Source organism: Dendrobium catenatum, unplaced genomic scaffold (genome assembly GCF_001605985.2).
Source record: "Dendrobium catenatum unplaced genomic scaffold, ASM160598v2 fragScaff_scaffold_421, whole genome shotgun sequence".
Taxonomy (NCBI): Eukaryota; Viridiplantae; Streptophyta; class Magnoliopsida; order Asparagales; family Orchidaceae; genus Dendrobium; species Dendrobium catenatum.
Window position 1 is genome coordinate 826,952 of NW_021318883.1, and position 20,998 is coordinate 847,949.

Sequence of the window (20,998 nt, forward strand, 5' to 3'; positions counted from 1 at the left end):
GGTCTTTATAAATATCAAATATTTTCTTCACCAATGCCCATTTATCCAACAATTTTCATAGCACTATCTATTGTCTTCATTGTAGCTACCTGAAAATGGTTTTTGCTTTAGTATTTCAACCAAACATACTCATCGTTCAATGTTCAAGAAACAAAACATTTTTCTCCACATGCGAATTCAAGATGGAAATCATATTGTCACAAATAAACATCCTCAAATGACACTCAATTTGCTCACAATTTTTGAAAAAAAAAACAATATTTATAATAGAAAAATAAAGCGGTGAACACACGTTAAATCTTGCAAAACTAACAAGCAACTCAAGAGCATGTGACTATATCTTAGACTTAAGAAAGAGAACAAGAGATAGATTCCTCAATGTATGAGTAGTTAATCACAAATTGCATAGAACATTTGATCTCAATCAAAACGAGAGATATATCATTTATGAAAAGGAGCACAAAAGAATTTTATTCTTGTGTGCTAACTAAATTAGGCTTCATATTCACATTGGATCAACATTAAAATGCTTTTACAAAAGTTAAAAAATATCATAATGTTTTAAAAAATAGTAACATATTCATAGACAAAAAAATAAAATCCAATACAGAGCCTTTTGGTACTAAAGGTGCAAGAAAAACACAAATAAAATGGGCAAAATCAATAGATATGTACAAAAGATTAAAAAATATATAAGGAGACACAAACCATATTGAAAAATTAGGTTGTTGCACACCTATGAAAAAGAGAAGCAACCCATATTTCTCAATCAAAAGCACACCAAGAATACACTAGCAATCACTAATCCTCTTCGATGGCTTCCAAAGTAACTAAGAGGAAATTACCGAATTAGCATGACACCTAACCATTGTGCTCATACTCTGCATGGGTCTTATAGTCCCATAACAAAACTACTAAACTCTTTCTCTCTCATTAGCTTTTAGAGTAAGCTCATCCAGCATAATACAAGCAGAGAAGTTTGGAATCATTTCCATATTTTTAAAGAATTTTTTGCATCCCTCTTTGCCAAACATGAATAAACCTTTTAGAAAGAGTCAAAATACTTAAGTGTTTCAAAAATTACATTTTGAACATGATATTTTATTTCAACTAATCTCCATCATTTCTTCTGTCTTGACATACGAACGGTCATGTTGTGTGAGAAGACATGAGAAAGCATGGGGCGAAAGCTATATATATGCCATTGAACTAATATATAAATGGAAATAACATAATAGCAATGTTGATTCTTCATATAAAGGTAAATAATTTCTTTTCATTTTTTGTTTTAAATGGGAATAAAATTAAATAAATGAGAGGAAAAAAAAAACTTTCCTCATATAAAATTCATATGGTGTCACTTCCACATTTTGAAAAATATTTTTTCAAATCTATAGGTGTTATGAGGTAGAGAAAGGCACAAATATAAATAATAATAATTTGAGAAAACACAATCAGATTGAGGTACAAAAAACTCAACAAACTAAGCATTTATCATAGATATTTGATAACAACCACAACAACATAAGAAGGTGTAACGACCACGTCCACTACAAATATGAATCTACAGTAGCCATATAAAAGTGATTAGAACTTCAAAGAAAGTAATACTTAGCACAAATAGGCAACACAGCCGATAATTTTAGGCGATCATAGCGCCGGCGACCGCTGGTAATTTACCAGTGGTGTACCGACCATCTCAAATGCAGATTTTACCTGCGGCTAGACCGCCGGTTGACCGTCGATTTATCACCGGTTAATACTGGTGGTCCAACAGCCGGTTTAACCGCCGGTAATTCTGGCCGTTATTTGACTGCCAAAATTACCTCCGATAAATGCTGATTTTCCTGTAGTGATCACCAATTATTTGCCAAAAATTGTAATAAGCAAATGGATAATGAACTACAATGGCCGCCAAAATTGCTAAAAAAAACCTTTTTCAAAATTACCTCATCATAGAAGAACTCCCCAAGTTGCTGAAACAACCATCCAGATAAAGTGGTTGCTGAGATATGACGATAAAAGAAGAGAAATCAACTGAAATTACAATAGAATGCAACAAACCACTCTTACAAATGGTATGTCATCATCATCATCCTTATCATCATCTACCAAGTGATACAACAGTTTTGTTTGTGGTCCTATTTTAGTCAAGATTAAGCTTAAATTCCACCAAAATAGATTAATTATTAGGATAATCAATCAAGTTGTAATAAGCTCTTAACTCATCTAAGATTTGAAGATGACAAAAAATTTGAACTCATCTTAAATTTAAAGTTGACAAAGTTCTTGAACTTTTCTTAGATTTAGAGTAGTCAAAGACCTAAAGTTTTTATTAACTTGAGGTTGTTAGAGACCCTAAGTTTATATGAGATGTAAAGTATTTAAAGAGTGTGAACTTGTCTCAAGCTTAAAATTGTCGTAGACGCTAAACTAATTGTACTTCACATTTTCAATCTAATAGTTATTTTAAGTAAAAATACACCTAGTAAATAACTCAATTTTTTCTATAGCTTTCTTTAATTATGCCACCTGTATTAAAAAGTCAACTATGAATGTCTTCTATTAATTTTGATAAAATTAGAATTTAATCCTCAGAGGTAAGTCATTCTTTCTAATTATAAATGAACAAATGAGCACTACAATTTTTTAATTCAAAATACATTCTAATTGCTTAATGGGAGTTCCCATCTGATATGAAAGGAATCATATTTAGTAAACAAATCATATATAAATATCTCCTCATTATGCAATTTAGCTCAACCATTTTGTTGAGATAATAATTTATTCTTTTATAAAAATGCACATGTTAATTCCCTAAAAATATCAAATATTCCTACAACATAAAATTTTAAAAAATAGAGATTACAAAATTTGCAACATCTATTTAATTGAAAAAACACAATAATGACAATTGGATGATATATTAAAACAACATTATCCTTACATTTGTGCTCCGTCGAAGGAGGAAAGTAGCTAACCTCACGGCTGTAGTCTAGCTCCAGTAAGGAAAGTTAGGGCATGGTGAGAGAGATCTTAGTATTTGATTATAAGTCTTTGGCTAAACTCTTGATTGGTTTATGGTATTTTAGAAAGAGAAATTATTTCAATCATTAAAGTTTATTAATTATTTTATTATTTTCAATTTAACTTGGAATTATATATTATTTTCATGTAGAATATAATATTATACTCCTTATTTACATGTAAGAAACTTTTTGACTTGGTAATAGCATATGAATCATATGAAATATAAAGAGAGAGAGAGAGAGAGGGGGGGGGGGGGAGAAACTTTATTAGTCTTCAGAGCAATTTTTTTGGCCCTATTTTTATAAATTTAGGTCAGAATTTAATTCTATCATAATTCTATAATGAAGTAATATAAGTAAAATTATGAAGCAAAACTTGATAAATAGTACATATTGTTAAATGAATAAATCTTGATAGCCAAGAGCAATCATGTCCATGTACTTGGTAATCTCCTTACGGCATATGAATACGCATTTCTACGATTGTGAATACTACAAAATCAATATTAACCTCGCACTGTTCAGAAACTTTTTTTTATTTATTTAATTATAAAATTATCATAAAATTATTAAATTTTAAGATTTTGATCCCAAATATATTAGTTTAACTTATGCCATTAATTTTTTTATTTTAATATGTTTAATGTTTTTATGTAATTAACTTACTTAAATTAGGTTCTTCTTTTTAAATAATTTAAATTAGGTTCTTCATTCTAATTTGAAATATTGATAAATATAAAAGCATGATTGAAAATAAAATAAAAATAGTGATAAGAAAGAGTATACAAAGATTATATTTTTTGGCATTAGAAATATAGTTTGGTTTGTTGGAGATGAATTACTGTTTGATGTGACTGTTACTGCATTTTGAAGTGGAAACTAGGTTTTTTGGTTGGAGATGCCTTTAGAATTTCACATTGAAGTTGAGTTCTATGAGCCGAATTACATTCAAGAATCCTCTTAAATGAGTGAGTTAGTTTACTTGAGTTTATCTAAAAGTTTATTTTAATGTGAAGGCGAGTAACTATAACAAGCTCTATGGAGAGTATATCATTTGTCTTGCCGTGTTCAATATATATATTCAAAGGTGAGTAGGTAAGGTGACTGGGCAAGAAGGTTCTCTCTTCTTATTGAATATGATTAACATTTGTAACACGACTCAGTTATATTGGCTCAACCAACTATTAGAGAACATTGGTTATATTGACTTAACAATGGTCTTACTAAAAATGTACAAATCACTATAGAAGGAAAAATCTAGAAACTATGTATAAGAAATTTTTCATTGGAAACAAACTACTTAAGAGTTTTGAAGTTGGTAAGGTGGCCAACATGACTAGTTTGCATATCTTAACATTGGAGTAACTATTTAGTGCAAGGAGTGGATTCAAATATATCCTAAGAGAAAAACTAAGGGAAATACCTATGCTCTAGTTACCTTAAGAGAGGAAGAAGAGATAAGGATATCAACAAAAATGATTGTAGATTTTTTTAATAAGATCAACTTGTGAAAGATCTTTGTGATTTCTATTCAAGCTCCGGCTAAGGCCAAGAAAGTTAAAATTTTCAACTGATTAGCCGTGCTTAAAAATTTATTTTAATGAATTTGGTAGGAAGATGTGCCTTAGTATTGACACTTGAAGAAAATAGTGATTTTAATGAGAAAATTTGCTAAGCCATCATAGTCAAGGAAATTTTTTGTTAGATGTGAGTTTGCACTATAACATTTGATAAGATTTGTTGTTCCTAATGATATTATTTAGAAAAAAAAATTAGATGGCGCTTAATTTGAAGAGTAATTAAGTAAAATGAATGTGATTACAAAAATTTAAAAATAAGGGAGCAAATAATATAATTATTTTACATTTTAATAATTTTCTTAAGAAAATGAAACTAAAATTGCTTAAGAAAAATTGAAATATATTCAAAATTTCTTGAGAAATTTTAAAAATATACTTTATCGGATATTTGACAAATACTTTATAGTTCAGACCTCTTCTAAAGATGAATTTTATGAGAAATTTGTTTGAAGTCTTTTTTTTTTTTTTAAATCTTTTTAGTGGGACAAAGGCTTGTTGTTGTCATTGTTGTAATCTTTTTATGCTTTCTTTTCTTTCAAGTAATGTTTGTCATGAGGATTTCTATTATGAAAAGAAACTTCTTCTGGTTATTTATGTATGTTTGGACTATTAAATGAACATTTACTTATAGATTTTCTTATATTTTAATTTCAATATAATTTTTTTTGTAGTTGGCTCTTTTTTTTTTTAATGAAGTAGAGTTATAAGTGAATCAATGCACTTGATGAAAAGATCAAATTAGGCTCATTAATACTCGTCCATGTTTGCTTACGTGAATAAATTTGAATATTTTTACAAAATTTGGAGAATAAATGAACCAAATATGAACAAAGCCCTATTTAATTATTTATTTACATACACAAACAAGTTATTTGCCATTCAACAAATAACTTGTTTATGGCTTAATAGTATTATTCTCAATAGTTGCTCCTATGCTTTTCAAATTTTTTTTAAAATAAAACTTACTAAGATACTTATTTAACATTAATATATTATATGTTAATTTATTTATTTATGCTAGTTTTGATTTTCTCTCTTATTTTTAATTTTTTTACATATTATTATGTATTTTGTCACTTTCAATCTCCATGCTTTGGTCACTGAAGTTCATGAGATTTGCGCCAAGGGTGTAAATGAGCCAAGTCGTTTCATGAGCTGATTTGAACTAGACTTGCGAACAAGTTTATCGAGCCACGAGCTCAAGCTCGAGGTTAGACTTGAGCTCGCATATTAAATGAGCACGAGTTCAAGCTTGACAAAGCTTAGGTCATTAGGTTGCAAGCTGGCTCTAATAAATTTATTTAAACTGAACTTCGGTTATTTCTCCTTTATTTCTCTTCCTTCTTTGAGCATAGCGTCAAGCGGAACTTTGCTCTTCCTTGAGACCAAGACCTTTGGCCTCGTTCTTCCTGCGCTAAACTTAATTTGCTCTTGCATGACAATGATGAAGTAGAGCTCCCTTGATTTCATCTCAAGCCGAGTTCTTGAGCTCTAATGAAAATTGTTGTTGAGTTTGAGCTGCTCTTTTGAGAAATGAATCGAGATCAAATTTGCTACAGGTCTAGCTCAACTCGACTCATTTGCACTCTTATTTGTGACTATATAATGCACCATTAGGATCAAACAAAGAATCAGGGGTGTCAATTTCGGGTCACCGGTCAGGTTCGGGTTGAACACGGAACTGATCTGGGTTCAATCGGGTTGACCCTAACCCAACCCGGGTAGGTAAACGGGTCGAATATTCGAACCCGGACCAGACTCGGCGGGTTGCCGGGTTGACCCGACCCTACACGGGAAGGAGCGAGCGCGGGATGCGAGTTTGCGCGCGGGATGCGAGCGGCCGCGCGGGTGCCCTGGCACGGAATAATATAAATTTAACATTGCCGTTGTCAGGTCTCAAGGCTGAAAGAGAATATGGAGGGTTGCATTAGGTAGTCACTAGTCAGCGTAAAATTTATCGAATATTCATGACATGAATCATTTAATATATTATGTTATTAGTATAAAAATAATATATTATATGTGGAAAAAAATATTATTTTTTACTTTTAAAATTTATTTGAAAAGTTATAATAATGGCCAAGGGTATCAATGCATGTCCATGCTATCTCATGTCCATGTGCATGTGTTCTATATTTTTCAAAATATAGTGTGTTATATGCGGTATCTATCCGTGCATCATATAATGTAATCTATGCATGGCATAGTACTATGCGAGCATACTCTGATGTAATACATTATTAGCTTACCAATAATTGGGCATGTGCATCACAAGCAATATGATGTTAAAAGAATCTGGATGACATTAGATGAGGTGGATGCCAAATATTTAACAATAATCAATCAAATTTATGAGGGTGAGATATAAATTTAACAAATAAATAAAAATGGAGTTTGAATATAAAGAAAAGAGAAAATTAGATAGAAAACTTAGGAGAATTTTATTAGATTTTAATATTAGATATTATAAGATTGATGTGCCATAAACATGTCAGAATGTGTTGAGTTCATTTTGTAACCCATATTTATAAAATTTTGTTTATGTAGTATTATGATAACATAAGAATCATATGTCACACAACTAGAGTGAGTATATGGAAATAATGATGCAAACTAATATAAAAAAATTGAAGATTTTACCCTTAAAGTTGACTAGAAAACTATTGATTATGATACTTTTTTGTGGATCTTGTGGCATCATCTATTCTTAAGGCTGTTGTAAGAAACATTATGGCTAAAAAAACTTTTATATTGAGGACAAAAATGTCAATATACATTTGACAAAATATTGAAAATTTGATGAAGTCTTTATGAATATCAGTCTAATAACATTATATTTAATATGAGATACTTCAAATCAAACTTCATCATTGATATCTATTTTGAAATTATGTTTAGATACCTAAATAATATCCTCAGAGTGATTCCAATCAATTTTATAGTATGTCAGTACAATGCAGTAAATTATCATTGACAGTGAATTGAATTAGATTTTTTAGAAGAAATCGAAGACAACTTATTTATATTTCTCTTTTCCTATGGATGCAAAGTGGTTGAAAAAAAATTCCTCTAAATGCTATATATGCAAATCTACGTTCAAGTTTGTGGCAACTCATATCAATTTGTAAAATCATAGGATTAGGATTTGTGAAGAAATTAAAATCTAAGGAAAAAAAAAATCATTACTTATAGAATGATTTCCAATTCTTCCATTTCTATTAATGATAGACAAAATACTGATGTTCTCTCAATTGACACCATATGGAATCATTGATGTTCCTTTAGACCTTAAAGAAGGAACCCAATCTAGTACAATGCCAAGTATTTCAAGGTTAAAAGCTTCAAGGGAATGAAAACTTTGCAATTTAATGGATTATAAAATACATTAGGTCTTATTTTATAAAATATTTGATGAATTTGATTTTTTAGAATAAGTGAATAACACATAATTACTCAAATAGGAACATTGTAACCCAAGGAATTTAATAGGAAATTGGAACTAATTTTTTGCTACATTAGATGGATTCATATCATCATAGCATTCTAAAACTACATACAGCTCAATGAGTTATTTGAAAAAGGCTTCAACCTATGAAATGGAAAACAAGTGGCAATTCATGGCTTTTAGAAGAAGATCAAGTTCTTTTTTTAATTAAATTTTTTATCAGACAATAATGTAAAGTAGGGACACTACGTACATAGAGGATCTTTTTTATTAGAAGTTTTGTATTTAGTATTTCAACACCAAGTGAACATTTTTGTTTAATGATTTGAACTTGATTTATGAAGGCTAGACTAAGATCATACACAATAAATAAAAAGTGCAAGGTTTAACCACTAGGAATTTCACTTTTATAAGAGTTGAACACATGCATAAGGTGCCTAATTTTGTATAAAATCAAGGGGAAAAATATTTTAAAATTTTGAGATAGATATTTTAATGTTAATATAACCAATGTAAAATGTAAAGACTCCTCTAAGGATTTCATTTTTTTAAAAGTTCATAAAAGAGGGAAATCAATTTTTATTGAAATTTAGATTAAAGAAGAATTGATTAATTTCTCCTAAATTTAATCCTAAATTGGAATTTATTTAGGTTTAATAACAAGGATCTAGTCAATATAGCTTGAATTAAAAGAATTAAATTTTGGGTGTTGATGAAAAATTTGAATTGTTATCACATTTTCTTAGGTGTTGATAACCCACACACAATCAACAGGGAATAAATTCATTACAATATCTTCAACATTTATAAACCAAATAGAACTCCTTATAAGAATTAACCTAAAGCAAAAAATATTTTGGTGAAAGTCTGCGAGATTTTATGTTCATATAATATCATATGAATATAGGGTTTATCTACATGTAAACTTTAAGCTTATTAATTCTTTAAATAATGAACATTTATATATAGGTTGCAAAGAGCTTTGACTTCTAACATCTATTAACTAGTAGTCTCTTCCTTCATATACTTGTTTTACAAAGAAGGACCTTTCTAAGTCTGCTCAAGTTCATGGCAAATTTTGATTTTAGTCATAATAAGTTTGTGCAAATTTAGGACTATCACCAACTTAAGAAGTCAAAAAGTGAACTAATTTTTCATGGGCTTGAGTTATTCAGGCTCATTAGTACTCAAGAATATATAACTATGCTTGCAAGCATTTTTCTTCCACACCATCAAATCCATCCATTGTAAGTTGAGTATTATATTGATTAGTAATTTGATTAATAAAGGATATACATAGCAATGGAAGCTCTACTTTAAAGATATGACAACTTCAATCACAAAAACTAAGAGCAAAATGAGTAGTCTAAGCTAGAGAGTAATCCGATAGATCCATAAAATTTATATCAACTCATCAATTCACCTTCTTAGAGTTCATGACAGCTGTAACTTTTATAAAGAGGGATGTAATACTGCCACGAAGAACGTAATTTTATTGAAAGATATTGTAGAAAGCAGCCTCTTAGGATAAAAACTTCCTAAAAGCAGTGAAAAGTAGCGGCCAAACAGAAACTGTAATTGCGGTCTGAAAAGCAGAGCAATAAGATAGTTGCCCCAAACAAAGCCCTTAACCCTTTTTTATTTTTGATTAATTGAACTAAGATTTTATTGAAAGCTTCAATCAAATAAATAGCTCTAGAATAATAAATCATAGAATATTCATAATCAATGTTAGATATTTGTTAATCTAGACATTAGTGGAGCTCTAAATCAAGCATTTGACACTTATGAAAGTGATAGGATATGTTTAAATGATAAAAATGATTAAGAAAATGAAATTTATATAATTTCATAGTACAAAATTTAATAATCATATAAATATTTTCCACTTCCGATCACTCGCCTCATTCCACTGAAAAAAGACATCAAAACCTCTTTAGTTTTTTTGTGCGTTAATGCTCCAAAACTTTTATTATTCAATTCATTATAATTTGAAGGCAGAATTTTAACAGATCTTACTCGGCCAATGGAATCAGCAAACTAATTTTGGCCAACTGATCAATTCTCGAATCTTCTTTGATTATGCCAAGCTTTGTATACTGATTATGACAAATGAATCTGTGGAGGTCAAGCAAGTGGACGAAAGCAAAAGAAATACAGAGAAGCCATCTGCTTTTAATTATCTCCACTAAGACTGCTAAAGCCTCCACACTGATTCTCATCAATTCTGAGTATGTAAGGTTCCCTTGACACTTTCAACATATTCGTTATCACTTTAGTTCTAACAAACACGTGTTAAAGCATATAGAGTTAAAAATAAGATCGACAAAGACATTGAACAATTACTTCTGTGAATATATGCATTGATTCCTTCAAAGAAATTTGTTGAAAATTTGTTTGATTCTGTTTAACAGTGAAAATTTTGATTCTGTGTGATTTAATTAACAGAAGAATCTTTCCACATTAGTTTATGTACTGAACCATTTGAAAATTATTTAGGGAGTTTATACTCAAATATTTTTTGATGAAGAGTTCTTCTGAAACTTTATCACTTTAACAAAGATCATATGTATTGGAAAATTTGATATTGTATGATGAAAAATTTTCACTTTAACAAACCTCAGATGTATTGGAGAATTTGACATTATTGACATTCTAAATGTGTTTTACTTAGATTTTGATTGGAACAACTTTCTTACTGCTTTCTGAAACAAATTTTTATAAAAAATTTTGTATTAAAAGGAAGCCTTAAAAAATAATAAAAAAACTGTTCCAAATAAAACTTTAATGTGGATGCCATGTTAATAGTCATATAACAAGGTTATTTTTTATTGAATCTAATAAAAGTTAACAGAAGAACTAGAAATTTGCATCTTTACAATTCTAGCCTTCTCATAGCCTCATCCAATATCATGCCTTAGCAATTTTCATTTTAGGAAATTTACCCTTTCCCCATCAAGTGATCAAAGAAAAAGTATAATAATGATGATCGACTACTTTATAATAAAACATTTAATACAAAGGGAAATAGTTTGAAATAACACATTTAATACTTTGGGTTCTACGAACCACCACATCATTCATGATGGATCAACTACCTTTCATTTTATCATATGGATTGGAGGATTGTAACCATTCGATTTAAGACAGTGGAGTGATAAAAGGCGTGTAGTGTTGAACTCGTTTTTGGTCTACTGCATGCATTTCAAATTTCAAACTCATGTCCCTTAGTGTGATAGATGAGTAATCTTGATCAAGTTGACCGGTCGAAGTGGTAAATTTTTTAAAAAATTCTCAAAATATTTAAAAAGTCAAAGTTGATCAAATCTCATGCATGCATGCCACATGACTTCTAGAGACCACTCATGGCCCATCCTAGTCATCTTGACTAAGTTTGACTAGTCCATGTAGTCAAACTAATTAAAGTTTTCAAAAATACCCAACAGGTCAAATTTGATCAAATATATCAAATTCATCACTCCAACCCTTGGAGCTTATCTAAACTCACTCTAGAACCTTTCTAGAGCTGCTCAAACCCAAATTTCATTTCTCCAACCCTTTGTTAGGTCAAGAATGTGAAAAGTTAAAAGAATACACAATGAATTTTGATGTTATATACACTGGTCATTTATACATCTTCTGCTTTTTTTAGTGATTCAAATATCATTTACAGTTTATAGTTGAATGCGGAGTATTATTTCTTATTTTTTGTACTAGGATTGTGTATTTTATCGAGCTTTTAGCTCATTAGCAGTAATTGTATTATGAGAAAAGATCAAGAGCTAGTTGGGATCTAGGCATGAGGGTGACTTCATTTTGTGTATATACATTTCAGGTTTGCATAAAATCAAGAGTAGGAAGTTATACAGTAAGAATTTTTCATATAGAAACTTTATTTGAAAGTTAGAAAAGCTTTGTATTTTATTTAAATTATTTTGAATATGCTTCTAAATATAAAATTTTTTGTAGATAAATAGTAAAAATTATAAAGTTTTATTGTGTTGGGTTAGTCTAGATAGATTGTTTCCGACTCACTCGATCCTTATAGAAGTAATTCAGAGTAGGTGTTGGTAAGAGAAATGCCTTTTCAGATCAAGATGATGATGAGTAGAATAATGTAAAGAGTTTGTTATTTACTTCTGCATCATTTTTTTGCTAATATGTCACTCAAAATATTTTTTATCAAGTATTAATCTCGACTTTAATGCGAAGATTTCAAAACACTTAAATATTCAAGTTAAAAATTTAAGATTGAGTAAAATTGAATGATAATAAAAATATTTTTATCAAAGTCCAAATGAGCCTAAGTTAAGCACCTTAATGTATAATTGAAAACCTCATTAGACCATCTAAAGATCTATCAACCTCTAATGTTTATGTACTTTTAGTCAAAATAAGCATCTCAATGAGACAAATTTGACAAGTCGAAGATTGCTTAATCATAATATAATTAAGGCAATGAGATGTCTACAAAATATTATACAATTAAAATGAATCAATATAATCATTTGATGAAGTGTTATCTTTTGTGGTAGAAATGAACATAGTGTCTCTACCAAGAAATATATAAATAGGCCATAATTTTAAAGGAGGTTGTAATGAAGCAATATGAAGGACTCTAAAAGAAAAAATCCTGATCTTTGTCGACCAGTAGAAGACATTCATTGCTGCCACATAAGTTGGCACCATGGTTCAATCCTATTATTAAAAAATTGTTTTGGCCAGAAGTCAACTCCAATGTCGACACCTACCTTCAACATCTATGTAAACCCTAATTGTCAATTTTAACACTGACACATACTGCCACAACTAATTTAGATGCCCTTTATCAACACTAATTGTGAATCATACCATCAATACCAATTCTAATGTATGACATCACCAGCAAGGTAGATGCCCTCCATAGCCAACTATGTTTGACAACTATCTTGGCCACCAAAGCCAATACCAATCATCTCCACAAAGGGCAATGCCATTCATTGAGACCAATAATGACATCCACCATTTCCAATGATACAATACCACATTTTTTATAGCAATGCTGACACACTTTATTTATCTAATAAGGCATATGCTCATCATCGACACCAAAGCCAATGCTCACATATTTAACCTAAAATTAATGCCATCCATTATCATTTATTTATACATCTGACATCTTTAGCAAAGTTGAAGCCTTTCTTCTTAGTCACTATCTCCCTTCCTATAAAAAGAACAATTGAGCATACCACTAATTATCTATTGATGACAACTCCAATGCCACAATGCTCCTCTTAATTACATCATCAAATTCATCTTATATAGTTTATGTCTATTATATTATATAAATGTGCTCTACAATTGAGGATAATGGCATTGTTCATAAAATAGGACTTGCCCAAATGAAATATTTACAACTGGGTGAAGTCTCATGGTTTGTCTTCCTCTTCTTAAATTTCACAAGTATAGGCTTCATGTCTTATATAACCTTCTCTTCACTTATTTAGATGTCTGGCATGATTTTGTATAATATCAAGATAATAAATTATCTCAAACCCCTTCCGAGTATTCCAACACGAGATTTGATCATATTTGAGAAATGCTTCTAACTTGAAGAGCAACTTTAGCTACTTCCTCAAAAGGATATTCATATCAATGTCTTAAGACACGAGTGTAGCTAGGCATTCTTTTGTCATCCACTAATATAGCGGCTCTATAAGAAGCAAGTTAAGCTTACGACAAATTTATGCTTTGTTTGAGACAACTTTTTTACTGTTTTCTAAAGTAACTTTGATATAAAAATTTCTAATTAAAAAAAATTATATTAAAAAACTAATTTATAGTGCAGTAAGAAAGTTGTCACAAATAAAACCTTAATATATATGATTGATTAATTAATTAACACAAGATTTAGATCACTAAAAGTTTGCTTGATGACCTGAAGATGAATCAAAAGACACCCAAAGGGAGCAATCAAACATGCAAGTTGGCCACCATATTCATACATATCTCCTAATAATTTAATTATCTTTCCCAAATCAAAGGGAAAATGGGATGAATTTGGTTGCCTTTTTCTTTATTTTATTGGTGATCAATAGCATCTTTCAATCATAGCCATTGAAATGCTGGACTCTAATATTTAGCCTGATCGTCCCATCAACAAAATGATGGGAGGCTCCTCATGCCGAATGACAAAATGGGGTCCATAACAATTAGATTCTCTAGGTGTTAAAGGAGGAAACTGATTGGATGGGGTGGGCCCATTGACCCCACTTGCTTCCTTAGACCTTAAGCAATACAAATTTTCTAGAGATTTGGTGAAAGGAAGTTATTTTGGAGAAAAATCAATGATTCTTCACCATGAATAGGGATTATAATTCCTTATTATTGGGTCATTTTCAAAAGAATATTATTATTATATATCATGAATAAAGGTACTGTAACCTTAATTTCTTGAAGATCTGCATTATTATACATTTTTTTTTATTATTCTTTATTTAAAATTATTTAATAATTGGTCAGGATGATCTATTTGAGTAATTGAAAGGTCATTTAAGATCACTTTGCATAATTTTATTGATTTTATTTTTTTTATTTTCTTATATTTTGATATAAAATAAAATATAATTATGTCTTACGCATAAGTATTTTTATTTTTTATTAAATATAGAAAAGCTGATTAATGTGGTAGTGGTAACAGTTATTATTAGGGAAACATTTATTGGTAAGACGAGGGGTGATCAGTGGTGATGAAGATGGAGTGGTGGTAATAATTAGGATTGCTAGTGGTTGCAGTAGCCACCGATGACGATAATGACTTACTACAAAATATCATGATTGCTTTTAAAAAATAATCAAAATATTTAAAATTTTTATAGAATATTTTAAAAATTATCATGAATTTAAAATTTTTATAGAATATTTTAAAAATTATCATGAATTATTAAAAATAAAATAAAATAGTTATAAAATGTAAGAATTAAAAATATTTGAAAAATTAAAGAGGAAAATTTAAGAGAATTTCAAGGAAGATCTTAAGAAATATGGTCATTCAAATGAACAGATTTTAACGAGCTTTGAGTTCTCTAAAGTCTTATTTGGTTGTTTATGTTTAAAAAAAATTTAAAATAATAAACTTCATAAATTGATTTGAACTAAATAAAAAAAAATGTTCACAAAATCACAAATTTTCTTTTGAAAATTGATAATTTTATTTAATATTCAAAATGAATTGAAATAATATAACTATTTTGTTAAATATATATCCAAAAGCACCCTTAAAAAGCATTTGATTACATTAGTAAGGGTTATGTTCAGACATTCATGATAAGGAAAGATATTATTGTGGAATTTGGGTGTTAACTAACTTGATTGGGAAAGACTTTAAAGTCATTGATAAAGTATAAACATTGATTTTACATTAAATTTAAGATGCTATACAATATTTTTTTAAAAAAAAAATCTTTCTATTTGTTCTTCACTCCCGCCATTTTTTAAAAAAATTAATTTTTATTTATCTATGAATTTCGAAAAGTACAATTCAAAATGAATATGACTATAGTCGTTTATTTGCTTCAATTGGGTTATTAAAAACTTTAGAATGATTGTGGTGTGAACAAATCGAGCCGATCGAGCTGAAGTCACTCCTAACTTGAGCTTGATTAATTAATCTAATTCGAGCTCAAGCTTAAACTTAATTCTATGAATTTTAGACGGGCATTTTACAACAAAAGAGTGAATATGATAAAGACTCAAGCAATCAATATAATATAATTAAAAAAAGAAAAGAAAAAAAAACAAAGAAGATAAATAAAGAATTACTTGATATAAAAAAAATGAATATAATTTTTTAACATTTATAATAAATTTATACTTCTATTCCTGAAATCTAATATATTTTAGGTATTTTTAATTGTAATATTTTTTTAAACGAGCCAGCTCAAGAGTTGACTAGTCGAGTTGAGGCTAACTCAAGCTTAGCTCTTTAGTTCATCGAGCATGACTCCACGAGCCATTTATTGAGCCGAACTTGAACATATTCATAATTCAACTTGACTCGCTCATACACCTAAATAATTCTCCGAAACTTTGACAATGTCGGCATTGGGAGAGTAATAGGTTATTTAAGGAAACATGGATGGCTAGTAGTAGGAAAACTATTACTTGATTGTGCATGAATGTTCTAAGAAAAAAAAAAAAAGTCAATCTCCAAGAAAAGCATTACAAATTAAACCATTTTTATGTAATATAGCCCAAATTAATTTTATATGAAAAAAGTTTCATAGAAAGTAATTAACAAAAGAACTAATGCTCATGAGCCTGCATAAAAAAACAAACTTAGACAAAATAATTCTTGTTAGCTTCAATTAATTATTCTTTTGTAACAAATGGAGAGAGAAGGATATTGTTTAAATAATCCCTCTCCTAACTCCTCTTTAATTCTAGAAACAAGTAGACTTTGGGGTTTCCTCTATAAATATTTCTGTTGCTAAGGCCAAGGAGAAAATAATGATATTCAAAGGCATATTTGAAAGAAGTTCAGAATACTTGTTGTTTGATTCTAAACTAGCTATCATGCGCTTCAAATTTTTAGCTGAGGTCACCTCAATTATGCAAGGATTCCAACACAAGAAATGTGACTTAGGCTTCATTCTGGACAACTTTCCTAGGGTTTTATAAATAAGTTTTTTAGTATAAAAATTTTTAGTTCAAAATTTTTTTGTATTAAAAAACTGATTAAGAAAACAATAAGAAAGCTGCCACAAACAAAGTCTTAATGCCAAAGGATCACTTGATCTCTCAAATGATTAATTTGAAATCAATTTGATGTGAAATCAGTAAAAGATAAAAATAAGTTGAAGATTCTAGGCTTATTGTGTTGGAATTAATTCAATGTTTCTATACATGTTACACCGTAATAGAAACAATTTAATAATATTGTTGGATTCAAATTTGTACACGATTTACACCTTAATCTTACAGCCAAGAGTAGCTATGTGGTGATTAGAGCAATAGAAACGTAATTGAATATTAAGAAGTGCTCTGAATTCTATCTATAGTAATTGTACTTTAAAATCCAGTCCAAAAAGTCCCGAAAACATCTCTTAGCCCTTTATTTCTAGGGTTGCGAAAGTTATAGGAAATATTGCATCTAAAAGAGAAATGAAATATTATAAAATTTGACTACTATGGACACATGGACTAACTAGAAATAATACACATGTCCTCTTAGTAAGCTCTTATGAGGAAAGTGTCCCCTGATCTAACGGAACTGCTTTGAGGCAAATTAGCACATAGGGGCGTACATTTAATTTTTTATTTGCTTGGTTTTATTGGAGAGGAACTTTCAAAAGAAGACATGAGAATTATTGAAGGCACTTGCTATTTCTATCAAGTAGTAAATGAGGGAAGTAGGCAAAGTTTCTACCCTATTTTATCATTGCATTGTGAATGGTGGTTAATTTTCATAATGAAATTTAATTTGAATAATCTACCACTACTATCTATAAGTAGGAGTTAAGGATTTTGTTCAAGTTACTAATATTATTGATAAACTCTTCTCATCTCACTATTGTTGCTTCTCTTTTGAAGAATGAAAGACCATCCTTGTGATGTTTGGCAATGTCAATAACCATAAATTATGATGAACAATACTTAGCAAGAGAAGGTGTTCAGGGTTGAGGTCAAATGGTGGATATTAAACTAATCCACTAAGGCGAAGAAGAAGGTCATGGGGTTGATAGTCAAGTCAAGCATTATGAGGCTAACACACAACCTAGAAGCTTATAAGGAACCAATACAGTTTGTTGCTATGGTGGGAATGGTCGGGTTGATAGATCAAATTTAACTTCCCTAAGTAAGGTTTATTAATTGTAACACCTTGAAACCTAAATTGGAAATAATTGTATCTTTTTCTTTTCTTAATCATCAATTAAAATTTACTAAATTCATTCCATATAATATAAATAGCAAAAAATATAAACATTGTTATTCATCTCATATTTACATATTATTCCAAAATCCAAAATGACATATACAATAATCATGATAGACAGCCCATCACCAAAACATGTTATGACTACAAAAAGAAAGAAAAATAAACAAATACATAAAGAGAACATAAGCATACTACCTAGATCAATCTCTCTCCAATGGTTTCTTATGCTTACCTAAAAATATGTTAAAATCACATAATGAATATAAAAGCTCAAAAAGTTACTAATATCTATAACTAAAATCAATAAACAAAATTTTAAATAAAATGTAAGAAACCATATTCATATCTTCTAACTGCATTTCAATATTATGGGTTGTAGTTGACATCTCCTCAATTTCAACAAACCTACAATATGACATCTCATCCTCTTGATGTACAGTTTCTACGACGTATTGTTGATCAATTATCACATGTGCTTTTATTTTTATGATAGCTAGCTAATCTTATTTATCACTACGACCACTAGGATACTTGCTGAAATAAACTTAAACAGCTTAACTTGTTAACACAAATGGATCAAACTTCTCGTATCTCTGTGTGGCTCGTACTCGTCTTGTGAGATCCAAATCTAGTAGTCGGGAACAAATCCCCTACGATATAATCGACATTCATATCATCGGGCGCTTGAGAAATGCTTGATTTGTGTGCTTCGAACATGGACATCTAAACATTTCATCGAACTTAAAGGAAGGTAGTTGATATGCAACTTGAATAAAAGTCTTAACTCCCTATATAAATTCTTTTGTCAATCCTCATTAACCCAATAACAATCTGTTATACATCCAATATCTATTTTCTTGGATAATCATTTGGATGTTAAAAAATTGTTCCCTACATAATTGTGAAATCAATTATTAGAAGATATGCAGCCTGAACAAGTATGCTTTACTTTTGAATAAATGTGTTTTACTTGAATTGAAATGCATTCACCAACCATCCAACAATAGTTTAGGGTTTGATACCTACATTTGAACAAGATATTAAGCATTGAAGGTCTAACCACCATCTTATAGAATTTTCCCTTAAGTTTGAGGGGGCTTTTCTATCACACAACAAGTCCGAAACATTCCTCCACTTTAACCATCCAACTTGAATTCTAATAATAAAAATCCTATCTATTTCACCATCACTCAAAATAATAGACCGAATATATTTAAAATATATATTCTTATTAATGACTCAATCACTCAAGGTCGCAATCTTTGCTTCATAACTCTCTCCAACAGTTTTAAAGTGTGATGACACATTAGTAAAAGAAAAAAAATACAAAACTTTCATTCGGTGCGTTGTCGATCGACGGCTTTTGGCAGTAGAATGAGGGTGTGATTGGCAGCCAGAGTGAGGGCGAGATCGTCGGTTGGAGAGAGGGTGTCAGTGGTCGGAGAGAGGGTGTGGGCAATCGGATTTCTACGGAGGCAGTCATAGGGGTGATTGCAAGTGAGCATTTGCAGAAATGAATACGTGAAGAAATGAAGAGGAAGAATCGGTTTGACCAATATTAGGGCAATTTCTGCCAGATATTTGGCAGTTTAGGCCACCGAAAAAAAAAAAACTACTTAACATCGATGGCTTGGTCGTTGGTAAAGGCACTGTGAAAATAGAAATCGGCGGCCTAGACGGGGGTTATTATAACGCTGCTAATTTCGACTATGTATTGTTAAAGACTGTCGGATACATTGCCGGTTAATACCGGCGGTCAAACAGCTGGTTTAACCGCCGATAATTCCGATAGTTATATGGTCATCGGTAAAGGCCGAAAGGCTTTCGGTAATCCCTGATTTTCCTGTAGTATAATAGCCTTAGAAAGGTCCCCTTTAATGATATTCTAGTAACTTTGATAAAACTTACAGGTAAAGCCATTCGAGCTCGTAGTAGAATCCTTGTTTAAATTCATAATTGTGCCAAGAATCTCTTTTTCATTAGGAATCTTGCAACAACAACAACAACAACATCAAGCCTTTATCCCACTACGTGGGGTCGGCTACATGAATCCTTTTTCTCCATTGTGTCCTATTAAAAGTCAAATTCTCGTTTAAATATAATAAAGAAAGGTCATTCCTAATATTTTCTAACCATGTCTTTTTAGGTCTACCTCTACCTTTCTTAACATAAGTCAAATCAAAGTCAACAACATCATTAGGAATCTTGGACAAGATAAAATTATCCACGATAGAAATAATATGAGGGATAACTTAAGGATTAGAGACATCCTCAATGGAACTAGAAAAGCCAAGAATGGATTGAAAGTGAGAGGCAGCCAAAGTCAAAATAACAAGTTGATTGTCAGACCAATCTTGAGACTCTAATTTAATTTTTTTAATATAAGAATTTACTCTTTTTTTCAGAAGAATGTCAAATCATTTAAAATTTTTATCACCTTCAAATATGTATTTAGAATTAGCCTTTTATGCCCGTAGTCCTCTTTTCTCCTTTAATGATCAATATGAAGCATTTTAGCATTAAGAAGATTTGTTTTGTCAAGATTATTAAGATAGTCAAAGAAAAGGTTCTCTAATTTGATCACCTCATGCTTGGCTTTAATAATATTTTCAAAAATATTGTGCGAAGGATTTGTTTCAAATCTTTGATATTCAAAGAAAATAAGATAATGTCATTAGTTCCATTATAGTAATACATGAGAGCTTTCCATTTGTTCTCCAACCTATTATGGAAATCAGGATGAAGAAGTCACACAGTTTGAAATCTATTGGGAATCCCCCAGTGATCTCAATAGGTTTAATAGATTTTAAAAGAGGAGCGTAATCCCATCAACTTTGGCTAAGATGATTAACTTGGGTATTAAGAAAAAGAGATAACCAATCATTGTTAAACAAAATTCTATCTAATCTTTCCCACAAGTTATAATTAGACCAAGTAAATTTTGGACCAAAGAAGTCAATGTCAGATAGACCACAATCAAGAATCATATTATTGAAATCATTAATCGTAGCCAGATTGGGAGGAGAGC

General features: G+C 30.1%; 1 protein-coding gene across 1 annotated transcript in view; it reads right to left on the reverse strand.

The window, feature by feature from the left end:
- Positions 1–6,490, reverse strand: part of LOC110110655 — a 16,053-nt gene extending 9,563 nt beyond the window's left edge. Inside the window, exons 1-3 of the mRNA XM_028694243.1 lie at positions 6,322–6,490; positions 1,950–2,005; positions 1,827–1,847 (exon numbers count right to left, since the gene is read on the reverse strand). Coding sequence (XP_028550076.1) covers positions 1,827–1,847; positions 1,950–2,005; positions 6,322–6,490 — 246 coding nt within the window. The remainder of the gene's footprint in view (positions 1–1,826; positions 1,848–1,949; positions 2,006–6,321) is intronic.
- Positions 6,491–20,998: the final 14,508 nt, after the last annotated feature.